Source organism: Bos indicus x Bos taurus, chromosome X (assembly GCF_003369695.1).
Source record: "Bos indicus x Bos taurus breed Angus x Brahman F1 hybrid chromosome X, Bos_hybrid_MaternalHap_v2.0, whole genome shotgun sequence".
Classification (NCBI taxonomy): Eukaryota; Metazoa; Chordata; class Mammalia; order Artiodactyla; family Bovidae; genus Bos; species Bos indicus x Bos taurus.
The window spans coordinates 54,865,644-54,887,305 of record NC_040105.1 but is presented as its reverse complement, the minus strand read 5'-3'; the positions used below and the strand labels follow the sequence as shown (position 1 = coordinate 54,887,305).

The 21,662-nt window shown below is 41.5% G+C and overlaps 1 protein-coding gene and 1 pseudogene across 2 annotated transcripts; one reads left to right on the top strand and one right to left on the bottom strand.

Annotated features, from left to right (window-relative positions):
- Nucleotides 1-3,717: 3,717 nt before the first annotated feature.
- GSPT2 (G1 to S phase transition 2) lies at nt 3,718-6,266 on the bottom strand. Of its 2 annotated transcripts, XM_027534275.1 has the most exons (2): nt 6,156-6,266; nt 3,718-6,048 (listed from the first exon to the last, which is right to left on the bottom strand). In XM_027534275.1, exon 2 carries the CDS (start codon nt 6,035-6,037, stop codon nt 4,142-4,144), a length of 1,896 nt encoding a protein of 631 aa, XP_027390076.1. In that variant the 5' UTR covers nt 6,038-6,048; nt 6,156-6,266; the 3' UTR covers nt 3,718-4,141. The 2 variants fall into 2 exon arrangements, with proteins under 2 accessions (XP_027390076.1, XP_027390075.1); XM_027534274.1 differs by having other exon boundaries at nt 3,718-6,254.
- Nucleotides 6,267-18,411: 12,145 nt separating this feature from the next.
- Nucleotides 18,412-19,855, top strand: LOC113886962 (annotated as a pseudogene).
- The last annotated feature ends 1,807 nt before the right edge of the window (nt 19,856-21,662 follow it).

Sequence of the window (21,662 nt, the reverse complement as noted above, 5' to 3'; positions counted from 1 at the left end):
AAAGACTGTGGTAGAGCTAGTAAAAGCAGTTTGGGGAGGAGATAATTCATTTAAATCTCAGAGATTAGAGGAAGCCTTTTAATCAGAGCTCCAAATGTGAGGAAAGAGCCGTAATTTACTTATTGGATATATATCATATCATGTGAGAGATATAAACCTTTTTTTTCCCTTTTTGTCCTCATTCTAAAACTGGGGGCAGGTCTCAATAGTCTCTGAACTTTTAAGTTCAACAGTGAAAGATACAAATATCTTCCTTAGGGGACTGAGAACTATCTGCAAATTATGTGCCCATGTAAATTTGGATTGTTTAACATTAATCTGAGTAGAAAAGAAGGGGCTTTGCTGAAACCCCTTTTGATTGATTCTTAGAACTTGACTGAACTTTTCATCCACTGAGTTATAAAGAAACTGTTATGATTTTTAAAGGGTAAGTGAAGGAAAAGAGAATCCCCCTAGAATTTAGACAAATTTCCTCTAAAATGATCTGGCAGTGTTGAGTGCAAGATGGAACTGTAAGGGAAGCCTACAGTCAATATTCTATAGGCTATAGTGTCAAACTGTATACTGTGTTCTCTTACATATAAGCAACACTTTTTTTTTTTTACTTCTTGTTTTGTTTTCTCATTCATAGCATGTTCATACAGAAGGGTTTTAGTTTCTCTTCTTTTCCCCTTGTTGACTTTGGTGATTGGTCGAACATGAGCACACCCAGGCTGTTTTGAAGAAGCCTCTCCCAAATTCTAAGGCAAGCCCACTTTCCCCACCCTGTGCAAGTGGTTGTGTCCCTAGTGAGAAATCTGGGATCAAACTTTCCTTCCCCTCAGTGGCCAAACATGAGTAGATATTGTTAAATGAAAACTAGGACAAATGAAAAAATGTCAATACCTTCAACAGAAAATAGACAATCTCATGTTGATGTTTGACAGAAAACAATGAAATTCTGTAAAGCAATGATCCTTCAATTAATACATAAATTTTAAAAATTTAAAAGAAAGAAAATATAGAATCATAATGAACATAGAAACAGGCATTGGATCAATGTGAACATGTGCAAATGCTCAGGTTTTGGCAGAATTTCTGTGGTTGCTGGATAATTTCTTTTGAATGACCATGAAACAGTAATAATTTTCCTGCTGCTAAATAGGCTATTTTAATTAATGTGAGTTGAATATTTGCACTGCAAAATGTGCATAAGTAAACTTTAAAAGAACAGGTTCTTGCATTGCAGTAAATCAGAATCATGGCACTGTTAAAAGGTCTATTCTGACAAAGGATTTGTCTACTGGGAGACAGGAATGGTAACCATAGTGGATATTAATAGCACTGACAATTTGTCCTGGGTACCAGAGAAAGGCGCTCAAAGTTGAGTAATGTGGAGACCTGCTAGCTTCTGCCCAGCTCAAACTTTCCACTTTCTTTCTTTCATGGGTCTTTGCTGAAGTACCAAATAAATTGGCCCCCTTTCCTAAATTTCCTATTTGTCCTATAACGACCAGAAGAATACAAGGAAGAGCCTTGGGAGAAAAGTTGCCAAGAGTGAAATGGCTAGGCACATATTGAGAAATCCTGAAGTAGCAAGTTCATGATGTATTTACAGAATACAGCCAGACTTGGGGAGTTTCTACACTGACCTTGCTTGTCAGGAATTTGAGATGCTCTTGGCACAGTTAAGTTAAATAGGTCTAAATTAGAGGCAACAGGGGACCTCTGAAGGGACACTGTTTTGTATGCCCTGGGGAAACAGTACTGTGCTTGTGAATGGCCTTAATTTGCAGTATTGGAAAACACTACCAGACATTAAGAACTATAGAGAAAGTTATTCATGAAGCTAGAAAAAAAACTGTTACAAGTGTATATATTTTCCTAAAGTGTCTCCAACCACCTGGATCATCTCTGAAATGAAAATTATTGGTTTCTAAAATCCACTCCCAAAGATTTATGTCCTGACTTCTGAATGTTTATATATATATTTCAGAGCTCCTGGTGGAGAAGTTTCTATACAACTGGCTAATGAGAAAGACATTTAGGAGACAGTTTTTGATGGGAAGTTATCCAAATTGGATGGAGAAAAAGAGTTCTGTTCTGCCTTGCGGCTTTGGCCTATTAGTGGATGCTATCTACAATGATCCTATTGGTAAATTACTAGAATTGTAAAATCAGTGAGATTGATGCAGCATCAGAAACAGATTTTTAAAAAGTGGCTGCCACAGTAAAACTTTTAGCAAACACTCCATTTTGTACAAAGTTCAGAGCACAGAGGCAAAAGAACAAACTCTAAAATAAAATGAAACTCTTGCCACTGATATTCTAATTATTAAAGGACTGGGTCCAAGACAACATGAGACACATCCCTGTAGGTTAGGTCAGCTGACATATGACAAAATAAAAAACCTCTTTTCCTTTGTGGGTGTCCTGAAGATCTATGGTTGGATGATTCACAGAGCCATGCTATTGATGCTCTGAAAAGACCTGTGGCTATCTCTGATTCTGAAGGTACATGGGGACACAAACAAAGGGACCATGGAGAAGGGTCCTGAGCACTGCCCAGGGTGTTCCAGCAGCAATCCCCACCCTTGTTAAACCACCCCATGAGTGTGAGGAATTGGATGTGCCCACCACTGGGCAGTGTTTACACTGGGCCACTATCCACTTACCAAGACAGAAAGTTCCTGCGGTTGTTGAGTCACACAGGTTATAAAGCCTCTCTCTTGGCAATAAAAGTAGTCACCTCAGGATCTACAGTTGTTTTCCTCAAGGTACTCTTCATGGACAAGTCCTGTTATCTCTGACCCCAAGAGTGTGTTGTGATTTGATTGTAAAAATGACCCCTCACCTTTCCTACTAACCCCAAGCAGTGAAGAATGGGAGAGTGGAATGGTCTCCCCATTTCTAAGCTCAGTACTCTCACTAACCCTTACTTGTCAGTGAATGACTGACTTACTATTGCAAGTATTTATCTTCTCAACAGTAATGCCCCTTATTGTGTTGTGCCCCACACCACAAGGTTCTCAGTGAATAGAACAAAGGGGTGTGTTAAGATGAAGCTGTGCTGTGTTTAGTTGCTCAGTCATGTCCAACTCTTTGTGACCCCCCTAGGGACTGTAGCCCACCAGGCTCCTCTGTCCTTGGGGATTCTCCAGGCAAGAATACCAGAGTGGGCTGCCATGCCTTCCTCCAGGGGATCTTCCCAATCCAGGGATCGAACCCAGGTCTCCCACACTGAAGGCGGATTTTTACTGCCTGAGCCACCAGCGAAGCCCAGGGGGTACAGATAACAGTCTAGTCAACATACTATCTGAATCCCCAGGTATATTTGTAATCTGACCATGTTCAACATTTGGGGATTTGATAGATGGCATGAGCTTTTTTTCCCAAATACCAAGTAGGGAAGCAGAAGAGCTCCTTTATTGACTGGACTTGAACACAGAAAACAAAGTTCATTGGGAAGAGCTCTAAAATCTTTTTCATCAAAATTAAAACCTTTCCTTTAACACAAACCTGTGCATTATTTGTAAATTCTTCATTTAGAGCAGTGAGTACAAGACAGTTTTTAAAAACTAATACAATTATGTAAAGTTTAAAAATAAAATAAAATTAGGAAAAAAAAAAAAAAACCCAGGTAATAAGATGTATTCAGTTATTTGAGAAAGTGAAAAAGCTAACTGAGAAGTATTATAGACAAATTTTAAAAATATTCAAAAGCACTTCAAATACCAGTAAGAGTTTCAAATGGAATATTTTATTCACATGTTAGTTGTCTTTAACATGTACACACACACTGACACACTCTGATTGGTCTGGTTGGAACAAGGGTTGTCTAAGTATCCTAAAGGAAAATGAAAAATTAAAAATATATTAATTTTTCATTGTTATAGACAATTACATCCACATCAGTTACAAAGATTTTACTGATTTTGTTCAAGGAAGCAGAATGGAATAGGAGGAGGAAATTGTGGGTAAATTCAACAGTGACATAACTGAGATCTCAACATGAGAGCTGACAAAACATGGATTTTTGCTGTGAAATTTTTCTTTGCAAAATATGGAGAAAAGTTTGTCAATGTGTAGTAAATAAGAGAAGATGGTGAAATTTATCATAGTCAATTCTCACAGTATTGTATATGGACATCAAGAAAACTGCTTAGTCCTTCTCTGGGACCAGTTTCAGAACTTTGCCAATTGCAATGGTCTTACCCTCATCTCTTAAAGTAAAACGACCCATCTGAGGAAAATCTTTGAATGTCTCAAGGCAGATAGTTCCTGCTGTCCTTAAACGGGCAATGCACACTTGATCTTGCTTCACGAAGCGGGGCCGTGTCTTACTCTTTTCTCCTGATTTTTTATCTACCAAGGAGATTAAGGCTGTTATCTCAACTTCCTCAATACAAGTATGAATGTGCAGCACTGCATTATAACCTGGGCAGATGATGGATTTGTGCTCAATAATCACTATCTGAACATCAAATGTGCGTCCAGAATGGCAAAGATTAGTAGGATCACAGAGTATGAATCCTGGAAGAATCTCTTCTTCTTCAATTCCCTTCAGTCTGATTTTAAGGTTTTCACCTGGGGCTACATAATCAGTTTCAGCATCATCAGAAAGTATTCCAAGAACTTCCACATTGTGCTTGTTTGGCATCATCACAAGCTGCTGGCCTTTAAAAATGGATCCTGATTCCAGCTTTCCCAGGACCACAGTGCCCATATCCTTGTACTTATCCACAATTGGCAGTCTAATTGGTCCATCAATGGATCTGTTGAAGTTTGGCATATTATCCAAATAGGGAATGAATGGTAATCCAGTGTACCAAGGGCAGAAATCTGATTGCTCTTTAATATTTGCCCCGGTCAGCCCTGAGCAGGGCATAAAGTGAATGTCCTTTTTGGGACTAAAGCCGACTTTTTTCAAAAAGGGCACTAGCTTTTCTTTACATTCTTCATATCTTTCAATGCTCCAATTTACTGTGGGATCATCCATCTTATTAATAAGCACTATCAAATATTTCACCCCTGCCGTTTTTGCCAACATTGCATGTTCTCTTGTCTGTCCACCTTTTTCAAATCCAGTCTCAAACTCTCCTTTCCTGGCAGAGATTACCAGTACAGCCAAATCAGCTTGAGAAGCACCACCGATCATATTTGGGACAAAACTCTTATGGCCAGGGGCATCTAAAATTGTGAAATGTTTCTTTTCTGTTTCAAAATAGGCACGACCCACTTCTACTGTTTTACCCTTGTCTCGTTCTTCCTGGTTTGTATCTAAGGCCCAGGACAAATACCAAGTTTCTCTGTTTTTTTCTTTAGCTTCTCTTTCATATTTCTCAAGTGTTCTTTTGTCAACCATTCCTGTCAAAAACATGATCTGTCCTCCAATGGTTGACTTCCCGGCATCAACATGCCCAATGAATACCACATTTACGTGTTCTTTTTTAGGAGCACCTGAGGGTACGACCACAGATTTCGATTTTCTGATTTCCTCTTTCTCCATCATTTCCTGGCCACTTTCTTCTGGGGGCCCCGAATCTCCCAAGGAACTACCCCCTGGCTCGGCTTCACTTACTTCATTGTGCTCCCATGACTCTTCTAAAACCATCTCCACCTCTCCATTTTCTACAACAGGTTCTGAAAGTTCCATGGTAACGGCTGAATTGGAACCTTCACGCCACAATAACTGTTCCTCTTTGGAATGTTCCACAGGTGCCCCCCGTCCCAGCCTTTTACCTTGAGGGTCGCCCGCGCCCGTACAGGTTTCATAGAATCCGGGGGCGTCATTCGGGGGGGTCTGCGGCTGGCTCGGGCCCCGCAGGAAGGCCGGCACGAACTCCGCGGCATGGACGTTAGGCACGAAGGGTTTGGCGTTGATGTTGAGCTGACGGCTGAAGGCCGAGCTGAGGGGCTCATGCTGCACCTCGGCAGCGACCGCCGCCAACGCCGAGGAGGCTCGGTCCCCGCTCGGGGCCAAACCCGGTGCTTCCATGTCCACCTGGTCCCAGCAGTCGGGAGCCGAGTCGCTGCTGCTGCTGCTGCCCAGATCCATCGTCTTCAGCCCTGATAGATGCGGGGAGGGAACGGGTTTAATGGGAGAAAAGAGACGGCAGTGCCGCCGGGGGTGAGGCGGCAAGAGTGGAGAGTTGGGATGGGGAAGCGACACGAACCTTAGCGGCGGCTTGGAGGCAGCCGGGTCCCGACACTGCATTCGCAACTGCGGCGGCAGCAGCAGATATGGCGGCGCAGCCTCTCCTGTTGTGTGTGAGCGGATCTCCTCCCCCAAACCCCGACCACTTCCGACTCTTCCACGGCCGACCCGGTGCCGGGCGGGGATTGACCCCTAGCTGCCATCCGTATGCTCGGCCTCCCGCATCCTTAGTCCTGGCTGAGGTCCAAAAGCCTCTTTTTTTAAAAACAAAAAAACCCGAAAATTTCCATTCATTTTTGTATACGCGCTCCGGGAGAGCGATTTGACCACGATGTAATGATTAAACCTAGACAGGCACACCTGATTTCCAATTCTACTCAGATTCTAGTGAAAATGAACATTCTTATTGAACAAATGGAGGTAGGATAGGGGTTAAAGGTTTACCCAGCAACTGAAAGAAGAAATTAGTGATTAGGGAGGTGCTCTTGAAATACAGGAAGATGAAGCTGAACCTTGGAAATGCGACTTTAGATCAGACATTAATTTGAAACCCTTTCCAGTGCACTCCTCCCCCCCACTTCCCCACCCCAATAAATAAGCCTGTAACCTTGGCTGATGGCTTTCATGGTGTAAAGATGGGCTTATAACCTCTTTTTATGTAAAGCACTTGGGCTGTGTCTGCTTGGAAGAAGTTTCCAATGAGACCCTTGTCCCAGTCTAGCTGCACAACCTATAGCATTTGTGCAGGTGTCTGGACAATGGCTAGCCTGTGATGTGGTGGTGGGTCAGATAGACAGGTACGGGACTCAGATCTCTTGTATTCTTCTAATCAACTGTATTCTGGTGTACCTTCCTCACTAACCTCCCTGGAGTACAGCCGAGGTCCACAGAATTAGGCTTCCCTCTAATTCTTGGGGCCTAGAACCTTCTTACTGCTGATACTGGGTTTGATCTTAAGAATCAGTGTCATATTGGAACCTTACAGGTGGTGTGGGTATCAGCATAATTAAACCAATTAAGACCTCTGAGATGGACAAAGTCCATAAGATCCTAAGCAGTAGAATCTCACTCTTAGAATTTGGAACGCTTGTGCCAAAGCCTAGAAGAGCTGGTTTGTAAATTATCTTAATTTAGATCAAACTGAAATAGAAAAAAAGATCCTGGGAAAATGTAATTTGCTAGTATGAAATAAAGTCATATTAAATAAATCCAACAACAAGCCAGAATATAAAAATTAGTAGCTGATTTAAAACAAAAATTTTGTAATGAACATTTCAGGGGTAGAAGAAAATGTCCTATGTCTAACACACTTGGATACTTGGTGGTTTCAGGCTGGTTGCCACTATTTTACGAGCTGTGTGCTGTTCCTAAGCCATTAGATGTCAAACCCCTTCATTCTTTTTGCGTCAGGTAAAAAGACTTAGTTATTTGTTATCACTTAAAGAGAATGTCCACACCTATTCACAATGAATAGGAAGAAATTAGAGGGTAAATGTGCAGAAGCCATGCACCGAAGACTTTCTTGGGCATTCTGTGAACCTCAAATAGACTTACTAAAATGTCTCTGGGAGAACTTGTCAAGGTTTAGGGAATTGTGTTCACATAAAGTTAGCAATAGCAAGGAAGCAGGACAGACCAGGGACATTTCCTTTACCTTGGTCATTTGTATTAATCATGAGAATATTAGCATAACTGTTACTTAGTATTATCTCTGTTAGAGACAAAAGGATGAGTTACTTTTAGAACCTTAAAGGAGAAATGAGAAATGGTGACTGGATGTCTTCACAAACCATCATCCTTGGGATTCAGGAGAAGACAGATATATCCGAGAGAGAAACACTGACCAGAAATATACACAGAGACTAACCTTGGACAAAACTCTTTTGATTTTTGTGTTGGGGCAATTGTCTCTGGTGGATCTGCCTAGAACTTTGAAAGAGTTCATTAGTAAATGGGAGAAGTCTCATCAAAGGCTTTTTAAAAAAAAGAAAGTGTAGGAAATATCTGGTCACTGCTTAATTAATCATTTTCAACTTAATTTTATTGCAAAATACAGCACAAATACAGAAAATTGCATAACACAAAATTATAACTTATTGACTTAGAAGGAAAACACACTTGTAACCACCACTCAAATCAGCAATTAGAACTTTGCCAGTCAATCCAGAAGGCCTATCTCTACCCTGTCCAATCACAACCCACTCCTTCCACCCTTAAATGTAACCACTATTCTAACGTTTATAATAATCACCTTCATGATTTTCTATACAGTTTTATCACACAAATGTATACTCAAACACTGCAGTTCAATTTTGCCTAGGTTTTTGGATACTTTTAAGTCTCTCAATCTACAGGTTCCCAATCTACCCTCCATTTTTTCACATCATTTATTCATTAGAGAAGGTAGATCATGAGACTTGTAGAGTTTTCTACGTTCTTGACTTTAGTGATTGTATCCTTATGGTATAGTTTAGAATATCCTTTTTTTTCTGTGTATTTCCTGTGTATCAATAATTGAATCTGTGAGCTTGACCAGATATAGGTGTAATTTTTAAGCAAGAATACTTGAAGGGGAATTTTGAGTATTTCCATAAAGATGCACATAATGTCAAGTTGTGACTGCTTTTTCGGTTAGCAAAAGTTAATGATGATTGGGAGCAACCCCATGTCCAAGGAGTTACGGCTGCGCGGGAGCAGGCGGGCCGAGAGAAGCTTCTCCATGTTCAAGGTCAGGACGGGCGGCCGTGAGGAGATACCCCCCCTCCAAGGTAAGGAGCAGCGGCTGTGCTTTGCTGGAGCAGCCATAAAGAGAGACCCCACGTCCAAGGTAAGAGAAACCCAAGTAAGACAATAGGTGTTGTGAGAGGGCAGACACACTGAAACCATAATCACAGAAAACTAGCCAATCTGATCACACGGACCATAGCCTTGTATAACTCAATGAAACTAAGCCATGCCGTGTGGGGCAACCCAAGACGGGCGGGTCATGGTGGAGAGGTCTGACAGACTGTGGTCCACTGGAGAAGGGAATGGCAAACCACTTCAGTATTCTTGCCTTGAGAACCCCATGAACGTATGAAAAAGCAAAATGATAGGATTGAAAGAAGAACTCCCCAGGTCGGTAGGTGCCCAATATGCTACTAGAAATCAGTGGAGAAATAACTGCAGAAAGAATGAAGGGATGGAGCCAAAGCAAAAACAATACCCAGTTGTGGATGTGACTGGTGATAGAAGCAAGGTCTGATGCTGTAAAGAGCAATATTGCATAGGAACCTGGAATGTTAGGTCCATGAATCAACACAAATTGGAAGTAGTCAAACAGGAGATGGCAAGAGTGAACATTGACATTCTAGGAACCAGCGAGCTAAAATGGACTGGAATGGGTGAATCTGACCCAGATAACCATTATATCTACTACTGTGGGTAGGAATCCCTTAGAAGAAATGGAGTAGCCATCATAGTCAACAAAAGAGTCTGAAATGCAGTACTTGGATGCAATCTCAAAAATGACAAAATGATCTCTGTTCATTTCCAAGGCAAACCATTCAATAGCACAGTGATCCAAGCCTATGCCCCAACCAGTAATGCTGAAGAAGCTAAAGTTGAACAGTTCTATGAAGACCTACAAGACCTTTTAGAACTAACACCCAAAAAAGATGTCTTTTTCATTATAGGGGACTGGAATGCAAAAGTAGGAAGTCAAGAAACACCTGGAGTAACAGGCAAATTTGGCCTTGGAATACGGAATGAAGCAGGGCAAAGGCTAATACAGTTTTGCCAAGAGAACACACCGGTCATAGCAAACACCCTCTTCCAACAACACAAGAGAAGACTCTACACATGGACATCACCAGATGGTCAACACCGAAATCAGACTGATTATATACTTTGCAGCCAAAGATGGAGAAGCTCTATACAGTCAGCAAAAACAAGACCGGGAGCTGACTGTGGCTCAGATCATGAACTCGTTATTGCCAAATTCAGACTGAAATTGAAAAAAAGTAGGGAAAACCACTAGACCATTCAGGTATGACCGAAATCAAATCCCTTATGATTATACAGTCGAAGTGAGAAATAGATTTAAGGGACTAGATCTGATAGACAGAGTGCCTGATGATCTATGGACGGAGGTTCATGACATTGTACAGGAGACAGGGATCAAGACCATCCCCACGGAAAAAAAAAATGCAAAAAAGCAAAATGGCTGTCTGAGGAGGCCTTGCAAATAGCTGTGAAAAGAAGAGAAGTGAAAAGCAAAGGAGAAAAGGAAAAATATAAGCTTCTGAATGCAGAGTTCCAAAAAATAGCAAGGAGAGATAAGAAAGCCTTCCTCAGTGAGAAATGCAAAAAAATAGAGGAAGACAACAGAATGGGAAAGACTAGAGATCTCTTCAAGAAAATTAGAGATACCAAGGGAACATTTCATGCAAAGATGGTCTCGATAAAGGACAGAAATGGTATGGCCCTAACAGAAGCAGAAGATATTAAGAAGAGGTGGCAACAATACACAGGAGAATTGTACAAAAAAGAGCTTCACGACCCAGATAATCATGATGGTGTGATCACTCACCTAGAGCCAGACATCCTGGAATGTGAAGTCCAGTGGGCCTTAGAAAGCATCACTACCAACAAAGCTAGTGGAGGTGATGAAATTCCAGTTGAGCTATTTCAAATCCTGAAAGATGATGCTGTGAAAGTGCTGCACTCAATATGCTAGCAAATTTGGAAAACTCAGCAGTGGCCACAGGATTGGAAAAGGTCAGTTTTCATTCCAATCCCAAAGAAAGACAATGCCAAAGAATGCTCAAACTACCGCACAATTGCACTCATCTCACATGCTAGTAAAATAATGCTCAAAATTCTCCAAGCCAGGCTTCAGCAGTACATGAACCATGAACTCCCAGATGTTCAAGCTGGTTTTATAAAAGATAGAGGAACCAGAGATCAAATTGCCAACATTCTCTGGATCATCAAAAAACCAAGAGAGTTCCAGAAAACATCTATTTCTGCTTTATTGACTATGCCAAAGCCTTTGACTGTGTGGATCACAATAAACTGTGGAAAATTCTGAAAGAGATGGGAATACCAGACCACCTGATCTGCCTCTTGAGAAATCTGTATGCAGGTCAGGAAGCAACAGTTAGAACTGTAGATGGAACAACAAACTGGTTCCAAATAGGAAAAGGAGTACGTCAAGGCTGTATATTGTCACCCTGCTTATTTAACTTATATGCAGAGTACATCATGAGAAACACTGGGCTGGAAGAAACACAAGCTGGAATCAAGATTGTAGGGAGAAATATCAATAATCTCAGATATGCAGATGACACCACCCTTATGGCAGAAAGTGAACAGGAACTAAAAAGCCTCTTGATGAAAGTGAAAGTGAAAGAGGAGAGTGAAAAAGTTGGCTTAAAGCTCAACATTCAGAAAACGAAGATCATGGCATCTGGTCCCATCACTTCATGGCAACTAGATGGGGAAACAGTGGAAAAAGTGGCTGACTTTATTTTGGGAGGCTCCAAAATCACTGCAGATGGTGACTGCAGCCATGAAATTAAAAGACGCTTGCTCCTTGGAAGGAAAGTTATGACCAACCTAGATACCATATTAAAAAGCAGAGATATTACTTTGCCAGCAAAGGTCCGTCTAGTCAAGGCTATGGTTTTTCCAGTGGTCATGTATGGATGTGAGTGTGGACTGTGAAGGAAGCTGAGCACCAAAGAATTGATCCTTTTGAACTGTTGTGTTGGAGAAGACTCTTGAGAGTCCCTTGGACTTCAAGGAGGTCTAAGCAGTCCATCCTAAAGGAGATCAGTCCTGGGATTTCTTTGGAAGGAATGATGCTAAAGCTGAAACTCCAGTACTTTGGCCACCTCATGGGAAGAGTTGACTCATTGGAGAAGACCCTGATGCTGGGAAGGATTGGGGGGATGAGGAGAAGGGGACAACAGAGGATGAGATGGCTGGATGGCATCACCAACTCGATGGACATGAGTTTGAGTGGACTCCGGGAGTTGGTGATGGACAGGGAGGCCTGGTGTGCTGCGATTCATGGGGTTGCAAAGAGTCAGACATGACTGAGCGACTGAACTGAACTGAACTGAACTGAAACAATTTTTCTTGCTATACTCTCTGAATTTAGGATGGCCCTTCATCAACCAGTGGAAGCCTCTTCTAGTTTAATTCTGAGTGGTTTTGAGACTATGCTAGTGGTCCTTCATGGGTTTTTTTATTAGCTGGTAAGACAAAATGTACCAGACCAATTTTATATATTTCTGCCAACCAGAAATATTGGTTCTCAATGATAAAGTTCAGCTCAGTTCAGTCACTCAGTCGTGTCCGACTCTTTGCGACCCCATGAATTGCAGCACACCAGGCCTCCCTGTTCATCACCAACTCCTGGAGTTCACTTAAACTCATGTCGGTCAAGTCAGTGATGACATCCAGACATCTCATCCTCTGTAGTCCCCTTCTCCTCCTGCCCCCAATCCCTCCCAGCATCAGAGTCTTTTCCAATGAGTCAACTCTTCACATGAGGTGATAAAAGCGGATGATAAAATTAGAAAATAAAATACTTATTTACTTGATTTACCCCACCTACACATGTATAGGGCTTCCCTGGTGGCTCAGAGGTTAAAGCGTCTGCCTGGAATGCAGGAGACCCTGGTTTGATCCCTGGGTCGGGAAGATCCCCTGGAGAAGGAAATGGCAACCCACTCTAGTACTCTTGCCTGGAGAATCCCATGGATGGAGGAGCTGGTAGGCTACAGTCCATGGGGTCGCAAAGACTTGGACACGACTGAGCGACTTCACTTTCACTTTCACACATGTATTAATAGAATTCTTAGTATTGCCATCACCAATATGATTAGAGAAAACAGATTTTTTTTTCCATAAGCTCTTCACATTCTCTGCCAGTACATTATGGTTGAACTACATTTATCTGATAATAACTCACTTTTGTTGAGTGTTTCCTGGGTGCAGGTTGTATTTCAATTACTTTCTATGAATTTTCTTATTTCATTTTCCCTATCATTCTGTGAATAAGGTAATCTTATCAATATATTTTACAGAGAAGAAATGAATGTTTAGATAAGCTGAGTGAATTATCCAAGATCATATAAGTAGTAAGTAGTAGGCTTTGTGTTCGAGCACAGACAGTACAATTCTAAGGCCATACTGGCTTGTAACATCTATTATATACTAAAAAAGAAATCAGGAGATTAGGTACGTTTAAATCACAAAATGAGAAAAGATGGAAACATGTTAGATTATCTGGAGAGAATGAAAATATTGGTGAATTTTTGAGAGAAAGGATAATACAGTGAAGTTCTTTTATGAGAACACGTTTTCTTCCTGAAGTAGGAGATAACCCTGTGGAGATTGTTAAGGCAGAATGAAATAAGAAAAATGAGGAATGGGAGAAAATTTAGGATAGACTTTTGGGGGGAGGTGGCTGATTTGAGAATGTAAAATTATTTTCTGAAGAATTCCATTTAAACAAAAGTAGTTTATACTGGAAAACATAATATGCTCAGGCTTTGAGATTCCTCTCTTTCTCCAGTGTACCTCTAACTTCATTAGGCAGCCTAGAGCACAAACAGAGTTTTAAGTTTCACCCAGGTTTTATGAATAGTAGTGCCAAATGGACTGGAAGGAGAAGAGGAATATATCAAGGGACTAGTGAGCACAGGGTTAAGAACACTGTATTGGATGCCTTATATTGGTTCTTTCAGCATTGGTTCTTCAAGCTCCATTCATAAATATCCCTCTCTATACTGAAGAGTGGAGAAGGCAACGGCACCCCACTCCAGTACTCTTGCCTGGAAAATCCCATGGATGGAGAAGCCTGATAGGCTGCAGTCCATGGTGTTGCCAAGAGTCGGACACGCCTGAGAGACTTCACTTTCACTTTTCACTTTCATGCATTGGAGAAGGAAATGGCAACCAACTCCAGTGTCCTTGCCTGGAGAATGCCAGGACAGGGAAGCCTGGTGGGCTGCCATCTATGGGGTCGCACAGAGTCGGACATGACTGAAGGGACTTAGCAGCAGTAGCAGCAGCATACTGAAGCGACTAGGCAGCAGTTTAATTCTCCATTTCCTAGAGTTTTTAACTTAGTAGGATTCCAAATGCATTTTACCTTCTGTCAATCTGATGTACACTGATCAGATTTATTTTAGAAGCATTTTAAGTGTAGAGAGATGTAAGACGTGCATGCTGGAGTTGTGAATGTAGCTGGGAAGCTAACAATTCTGGTGGAATTTCCTGCTTCCAAGAAAGCAATTAAGAGCTAACAATTCTGGTGGAATTTCCTGCTTCTAGGAAAGCAATTAAGACACCCTATGCCTAAAGCCAACAGATGTACTGGAAACATCCTGATTCCCCACTCAACTGTGGCAGCTGCCCTTGGGGACCAACTTTGCTGAATGAGTATAATAATCATTCTGAGAGGCCATGAATAGACCTGTATCTCCAGGCCCTTGAAAGACAGTATTTATATGCTCCTAACTCCTGAAATTAATCCCTGTGCTAATTAACATAGAATGCTTTCTGCTAACAGCAACCAGACATTGACTAGTACAAGTACCAAAAGACTAGGGTTCAAGGCCTGCCATTTTAAACTATTTTCTTTGTTTGATATCCTTAACCACTCTGTGCCTCATTTTCCTTATATGATGAGTGGAGATGAACCCACATCCACACATACACTCTGAGGTGCTAGAGGCAAACGTCATGGTGAGTATAAAGAGCCACAGGGGCTGGAATTGTAAGACGCTTCAGTAACATCATCATTACTAAACACCAATATGGTAAATTGTGGGACATCATGGATGAAATGCCTGATAGCCAAACGTGTGTAAACAGGAAGAAAATAGCCTAGTTTTGAGGTTAAATGGGGGGAAATGTATCTCCATTCTAAGGCAATCCTTAATGACTGCAATGTCACCACCATACTCTATCCAATGTTTCCGGTCCTAGGTGAGAATGTAATCACAAAAGAGGTTAAACTATCAAGCAGTTGTTTTCATACAAATTCACACAGACTTAATACCGGAAATATGAAGAACTATGAAAACAGATAATTAGTCACTAAGAATTGTTCACTTTCCACCAGTGTACACGAGTACCACAGTAAAATTTAGTGAAACAGAAATAAAATGATAACTATGTGACATGATGGGGATGTTACCTAATGCTAGAGTGGTATTCATATTGTAATATATAATGTAAAATCAACACACCATCCAACTTAAAAGTATAGAATATCATATGTCAATTATCTCAATAAAAAATAAAATTTAGTGAAGCACGTTCAGCTAGAACTGAACTGCCTGATAGCTGAGTGCTGAGGTAGCCTAACCAGAAAGTGGGATTATTTGGGGGATAAAAAGTGGAAAAATATCTGTACATTAACATGATGGCCAACCATTTCTGCCTAAGTCCCAGCATTTCCTATGTAAAGATTACTGTGATCTCTCAGAGTAATGAGATAAATTCAAGGGATCGTCTAATCCTCTACATTTTATTCAGCACTTCTCAGGTAGCAGCCTGTACTCAAGCAACCATGGGTAAAAATAATTTACACATCCTAGACTCTGTATGCTTCATGATGTCTTGGTGGTCTTTTGTGAAGCTCATTTCACAAGGACACAGGAAAGCTAGCTCTTTTGCCCCAGGTTAGAAATCAGAAAACTAAACTTTGGAGAAAAAGAGATTAGTTACCAAAGGGTCTTTGATGTGCTCGAGGTCAAAATATTCTATCCTCAAAGTGTACAGCCATGATTGGAGAAACCATTGAGGGGAGGAAGCTGAATAAAGAAGCCATTGGAGATTTACTGATAAACTACTATCACGGGAGTGCTGATACAATGATATGGAGGAGAGAAGTGTGTCAGGGAAAGGGGAAATGTGAGCCATGCAAGGTTCCAGGAACTAGAGCAATAGCAGATGATGGCACAGAGAAACAGTGTGAGCAAGAATTAATGGTCATGTGGGGAAAGGACTTTGTAAGACAAAAAGGTAATCAAGTTCATGAGCCTAGTTGAGTCACTTGTCCCCCAAGTAAGGTACTAAATTCCAATGAAGGAGAGAGAGTCTTCATTCTTCAGTCTCCAAATGTAGTATGCATCACACCCAAGACAGCCAAGGGGATAATGCCAGTTTCAAACATCTGGTGGAGGGATGAGCACAGTAATATAATGTTGTAATAAAACAGTCAAGCATGATGTCAATATACTTCACTCAGTTCTTTGATGTACTGCAACCCATGCTAACTGAGCACTGGCGTTGCACTTGCCCGTGTGTGGGCAGATTCACACTATGAGTCTGCATCATGTAGGGACAAGTTGAGTGCCAATAAGACTAACAACTAAAGTGGATTAAAACACATCAGCTGTGATTAAATATGGGGTTCATAGTGGCTCTAAAGGAACAAAGACCTCATGGTCGCTATGATTAAATGCTAGGAATAGATTCATTATTTGGAAATTGGGTAAGCAGAGGCAAATAATGAAACCGTTATCCTGTGTGTGGCACATGAACTATAACATTGGTTACCAAACAGTGGATAAGGGAAGTGTCTCATCAGAGAAGAATTTCATCTAATAAATGAAGAAGCGTAGATAGAATGAAAATACCTCCATTTTCAACCTCAAATGACACAAGCACTGTAGGCAATGAGCACCAGTATCTGCTTGCTCTACAAAATAGGGACAACCATACAGTATTCCCCTCCCAGTGGATGAATGCCACACTGCTTCTGAGCCATTCTTGCCAAATTAGAAGACTGAACCAGAAGACAAGATCTAAACTCCAATTTGCAGGAAAAGCTGGGGACAGAGGAGTGTATTAAATGATGCCAATGAGATGAAATCAGCAAAATGCTGCATGTGGATGACTCTGTAGAGCAAAGGATTCATTTCTCATGAGAAACAGAGAGAGCAAGAGAGGGGGGAATTTTACAGAGAATTAGCAGGCATATTGAAAAACTGCAGTGCCTGAGACTAAATGGGATTCAGAATTGGTGAAAACATTAACATTTATGAGAGAGTAAAGAAGACATGGGCTCAAGCCCTAGGTCAGAAAGATCCTTTGGAAGAGGAAATGGCAACCCACTCCAATATTCTTGCCTGGAGAATCCCATGGACAAAGCCTGGCAGAATGCAGTCCATGGAGTCACAAACAGTCAGACATGACTGAGCAGGCACACACAGCACCACACAAGGGGAACTTTGGGCTTCCCATGTGGCTCAGTGGGGAAGGAATCCAGCCGCAATCAGATCTCCTGGAGAAGGCCTGACAACCCACTCCAATGTTATTCCATGGAGAATCCCATGGACAGGAACCTGGCAAGCTACAGTCCATAGGGTCGCAACGAGTCAACACAACTGAGTACAGCACACAAGGGAAACTTTACTGTGAATACTGAAGATACTAAGTGGCCATTAACTCTTGTCTAAGCATGATAACATGCTTCCCTGGTAGCTCAGACTGTAAAGAATCCACCTTCAATGAAGGAGACCGATGTTCATTCCCAGGTTGGGAAGATCTGCTGGAGAAAGGAGTGGTTACCTATTCCAGTATTCTCCCCTGGAGAATCCCATGGACAGAGGAGCCTGGTGGGCCACAGTCCATGGAGTCACAAAAAGTAGACCATGACTGAGTGACTAACACTTTGACACTTCAGGCATGATAATGGCATGCATTTTGTCACTAAAGTAGTCTTTTTAAGTTGTCTTTATCTTTAAGAGCTATATTATGAATATCTGTGGATTAACTGATAAAATGTTTAAGATTTGTCTGAAGAAAACCTAGAGGGGTGGGGAAATTAATAGGTTTACATGAAATAAAATTGACCAAGAATTACACTTGTATACTAACGCATATATATAGAATTTAGAAAGATGGTAACAATAACCCTGTATACGAGACAGCAAAAGAGACACTGATGTATAGAACAGTCTTTTGGACTCTGTGGGAGAGGGAGAGGGTGGGATGATTTGGGAGAATGGCATTGAAACATGTATAATATCATATATGAAACGACTCGCCAGTCCAGATTCGATGCATGATACTGGATGCTTGGGGCTGGTGCACTGGGACGACCCAGAGGGATGGTACAGGGAGGGAGGAGGGAGAAGGGTTCAGGATGGGGGACATGTGTATACCTGTGGTGGATTCATGTTGATACATGGCAAAATCAATACAATATTATAAAGTTAAAAATAAAATAAAGAAAAAAAAATAATAAAGTAAATCCAGATTTGCAAGAAGTAGAGCCCAGTATTAGAGCAAGAAAGATTCAAGAAGAGAAAATGAGAAAGCAAATGCAGAAAGAGGAGTACTGGTGAAGAAGAGAAGAGGAAGAACACTGGAGAATGGAAATGAGACGTTACGAAGAGGACATGTACTGGAGAAGAATGGAGGAAGAACAGTATCATTGGGATGATCGCCACCAAATGCTGACAGAGGCTATCCTCATGGTTCCCGGGCCCACTAGGCCTTCTGGGAGTCCAACCAGGGCATGCCTCCTCAGCCACAGGGGCCTGCACCCTTACATCGTCGTGACTCATCTGATGACTGTACGTAATGACAAAGCATGCTACCATTTATCCAACTGAAGAGGAATTACAGGCAGTTCAGAAAATTGTTTCTATCACTGAACGTGCTTTAAAACCTTGTTTCAGACAGCTTAACTGAACACGAGAAGAGCAAGAGCAAAGAGGGAGATGATAAGAAAGAGGGAGGTAAAGATAGAGCTTTAAAGGGAGTTTCGAGAGTGGGAGTATTGGTGAAAGGATTACTTCTCCGAGGAGATAGAAATGTCAACCTTGTTTTGCTGTGCTCAGAGAAACCTTCAAAGACATTATTAAGCCGTATTGCAGAAAACCTACCCAAACAGCTTGCTGTTATAAGTCCTGAGAAGTATGACATAAAATGTGCTGTTTCTGAAGTGGCAATAATTTTGAACTCATGTGTGGAACCCAAAATGCAAATCACTATCACCCTGACATCTCCAATTATTTGAGAAGAGAACATGAGGGAAGGAGATGTAACCTTGGGTATGGTGAAGACCCACCGGACATCTTGGACAGGCAAAAATGCCTTGATGCTCTGGCTGCTCTAGGCCACGCTAAGTGGTTCCAGGCTAGAGCTAATGGTCTACAGTCCTGTGTGATTATCATACGTATTCTCCGGGACCTCTGTCAACGAGTTCCAACTTGGTCTGATTTTCCAAGCTGGGCGATGGAGTTACTAGTACAGAAAGCAATCAGTAGTGCTTCTAGTCCTCAAAGCCCTGGAGATGCTCTGAGAAGAGTTTTTGAGTGCATTTCTTCAGGGATTATTCTTAAAGGTAGTCCTGGACATCTGGATCCTTGTGAGAAGGATCCCTTCGATACCTTGGCGACAATGACTGACCAGCAGCGTGGGAGACATCACATCCAGTGCACAGTTTGCATTGCCAACTCCTTGCATTCTGCCAGATACACAAAGTTCTAGGCATGGATCCACTACCACAGATGAACCAGTGTTTTAACATCCACAACAACAGAAACGAAGAAGGGATAGTGATGGAGTTGATGGATTTGAAGCTGAGGGGAAAAAAGACAAAAAGATTATGATAACTTTTAAAAAGTTTCTGTAATCTACAGTGTTAAAAAACAACAGGTGCCCATTCGTTGGCTGTTTTTCATTCATAATGATGTCTACTTCGAAAAATTATCGAGAGATTTAAAGAATTTCATGGAAGAACCAAGTTTTTTCTATGATACTAAAATCTTAATGTACAGTGTTAGGTATTATATGAATGGAAAGACACACCTCCCCCGCAAAATTGTGCCTCCCAGCTTGGGGAATTACAATGGTTCTGATTTTTTCCCTGTTATTTTGGTTTTTATTTACTGGTTGCCCTAGCTCCCCCCTATATTTGTGTCTTTTATTAACTAGTCCTATTAAATCTTTACTGTATTAAAAAAAAAAAAAGAATTACACTTGAAGTTGGGTAGACTTACATGGGAGTACATTATAATCGTTAACCTGTTGTGTATCAGTTTGAAAATATCTAATAGACCAGTTGTTTAAAATATCCAAATTTACCAAAATAGGACTAATGAAATAAGAATTTATGGATATAGAGCCAGAATTAGAATTTTGTAAAAGTTAACTTCAAATGAATTTACAGTTAAAGTTTAGAATTAAAGGTAAATAAATAGGGCCTTACTTTTTTCTTGTTTGTTTGGTTTTTGGACACTTGTTTGTTCCTTTTTGTTTTTGTTTGCTATAAGAAGTCAGGAAGCACCCATTTTCTGATTCATCTGTTCCAGGACATCACAGGTCTCCATGGGCTTCCACTTCCCTGCTGCACTCTTTTTTTCAGGTTAAGGTGACAACCTCTGCAGTCACACAGCTGTCTTTGCAAGAGCTCCAGGCATCTCTATTGCATTCCAAGTACCACTACCTTCCTGTGCCACATCTGGCCTTCTCAATAAAAAAGGCAAACACCAGCAGAAGTCCCCAACACATTCTCCATACATCTCATTGGGCAGGACTTGATCACAGCGCACCTTTAGCTATAGAGGAGGCTGGAAAAATCATGACTTAACCACGAGAAATGGTGTAGCCATGACTGGATTGGAGAAATCCCAAGTCCCACTGGGACCAAACATGTTACTGCTTTGATCAAAATTAGTTTTTCCCACAGAGCATTGGTAGGAAATGCTGAGGGTAAGAAATGAACAAATCCAGTGAGAAGGGAGAGCAGAGCTCTAGAGCCAAAATCAAGTCAAGGGTAAGGGATAAATATGCACTGAAGGGAATACTCACAGGATTCAGTCGCATACACTATCAAGCACTTTCACACCTGCTGTATTGTTCAGTCCTCAAACAATTGTGAAGGAGGGATGTGGTATTATCTCCTTGGTTTTGATGAGGGACCAGAGCCTCCTAGAGGAAGGGAAAGGTGTCTTGTTGGGGTTTCTTGGGTGGCTCCACACACTACCTGCACCTCTGCCAGGGGTTCTAACAGCCACCCCCTACTCACCAAAATCACTGTGGGAAATATTGAAGGGCAAGTGAATGAAGTCCAGTTTGCTCAGCACTGTGCTGGGCATATTCCAATTCAGGAAGGGGCCTACTTTGGTTCTGGCCCTACTGTGATGGTGAGATGATGCTTGCACAGTTAGGGCTCACCTAGTGGCTCACAACTGCTTGTCCCACATTCGTCATTCTGCACACAAGGTCATAAGTGAAAATTGTGAACATAGGAACTCAGTTATGGGCTAAGAAAGGACTTCAGGGCCTAACTCAGGAGGTGTGAAGCTTGCTGTACTGACCATAGGTAGAGGTGCTGCCAAGCTGATCAATGGACAGCAGGTCTGGTCACCTGTTCACAAGGAATGAGCTTGATGTATATTCATCCATGAGTACCTGCTGAGTCCAGAGAGCTTCTACCATAACAGCAAGTATAGTTCCTACAAACCTTTCTTTGGCCTCATAATGCCTTTCATGACAGTAGACAGAT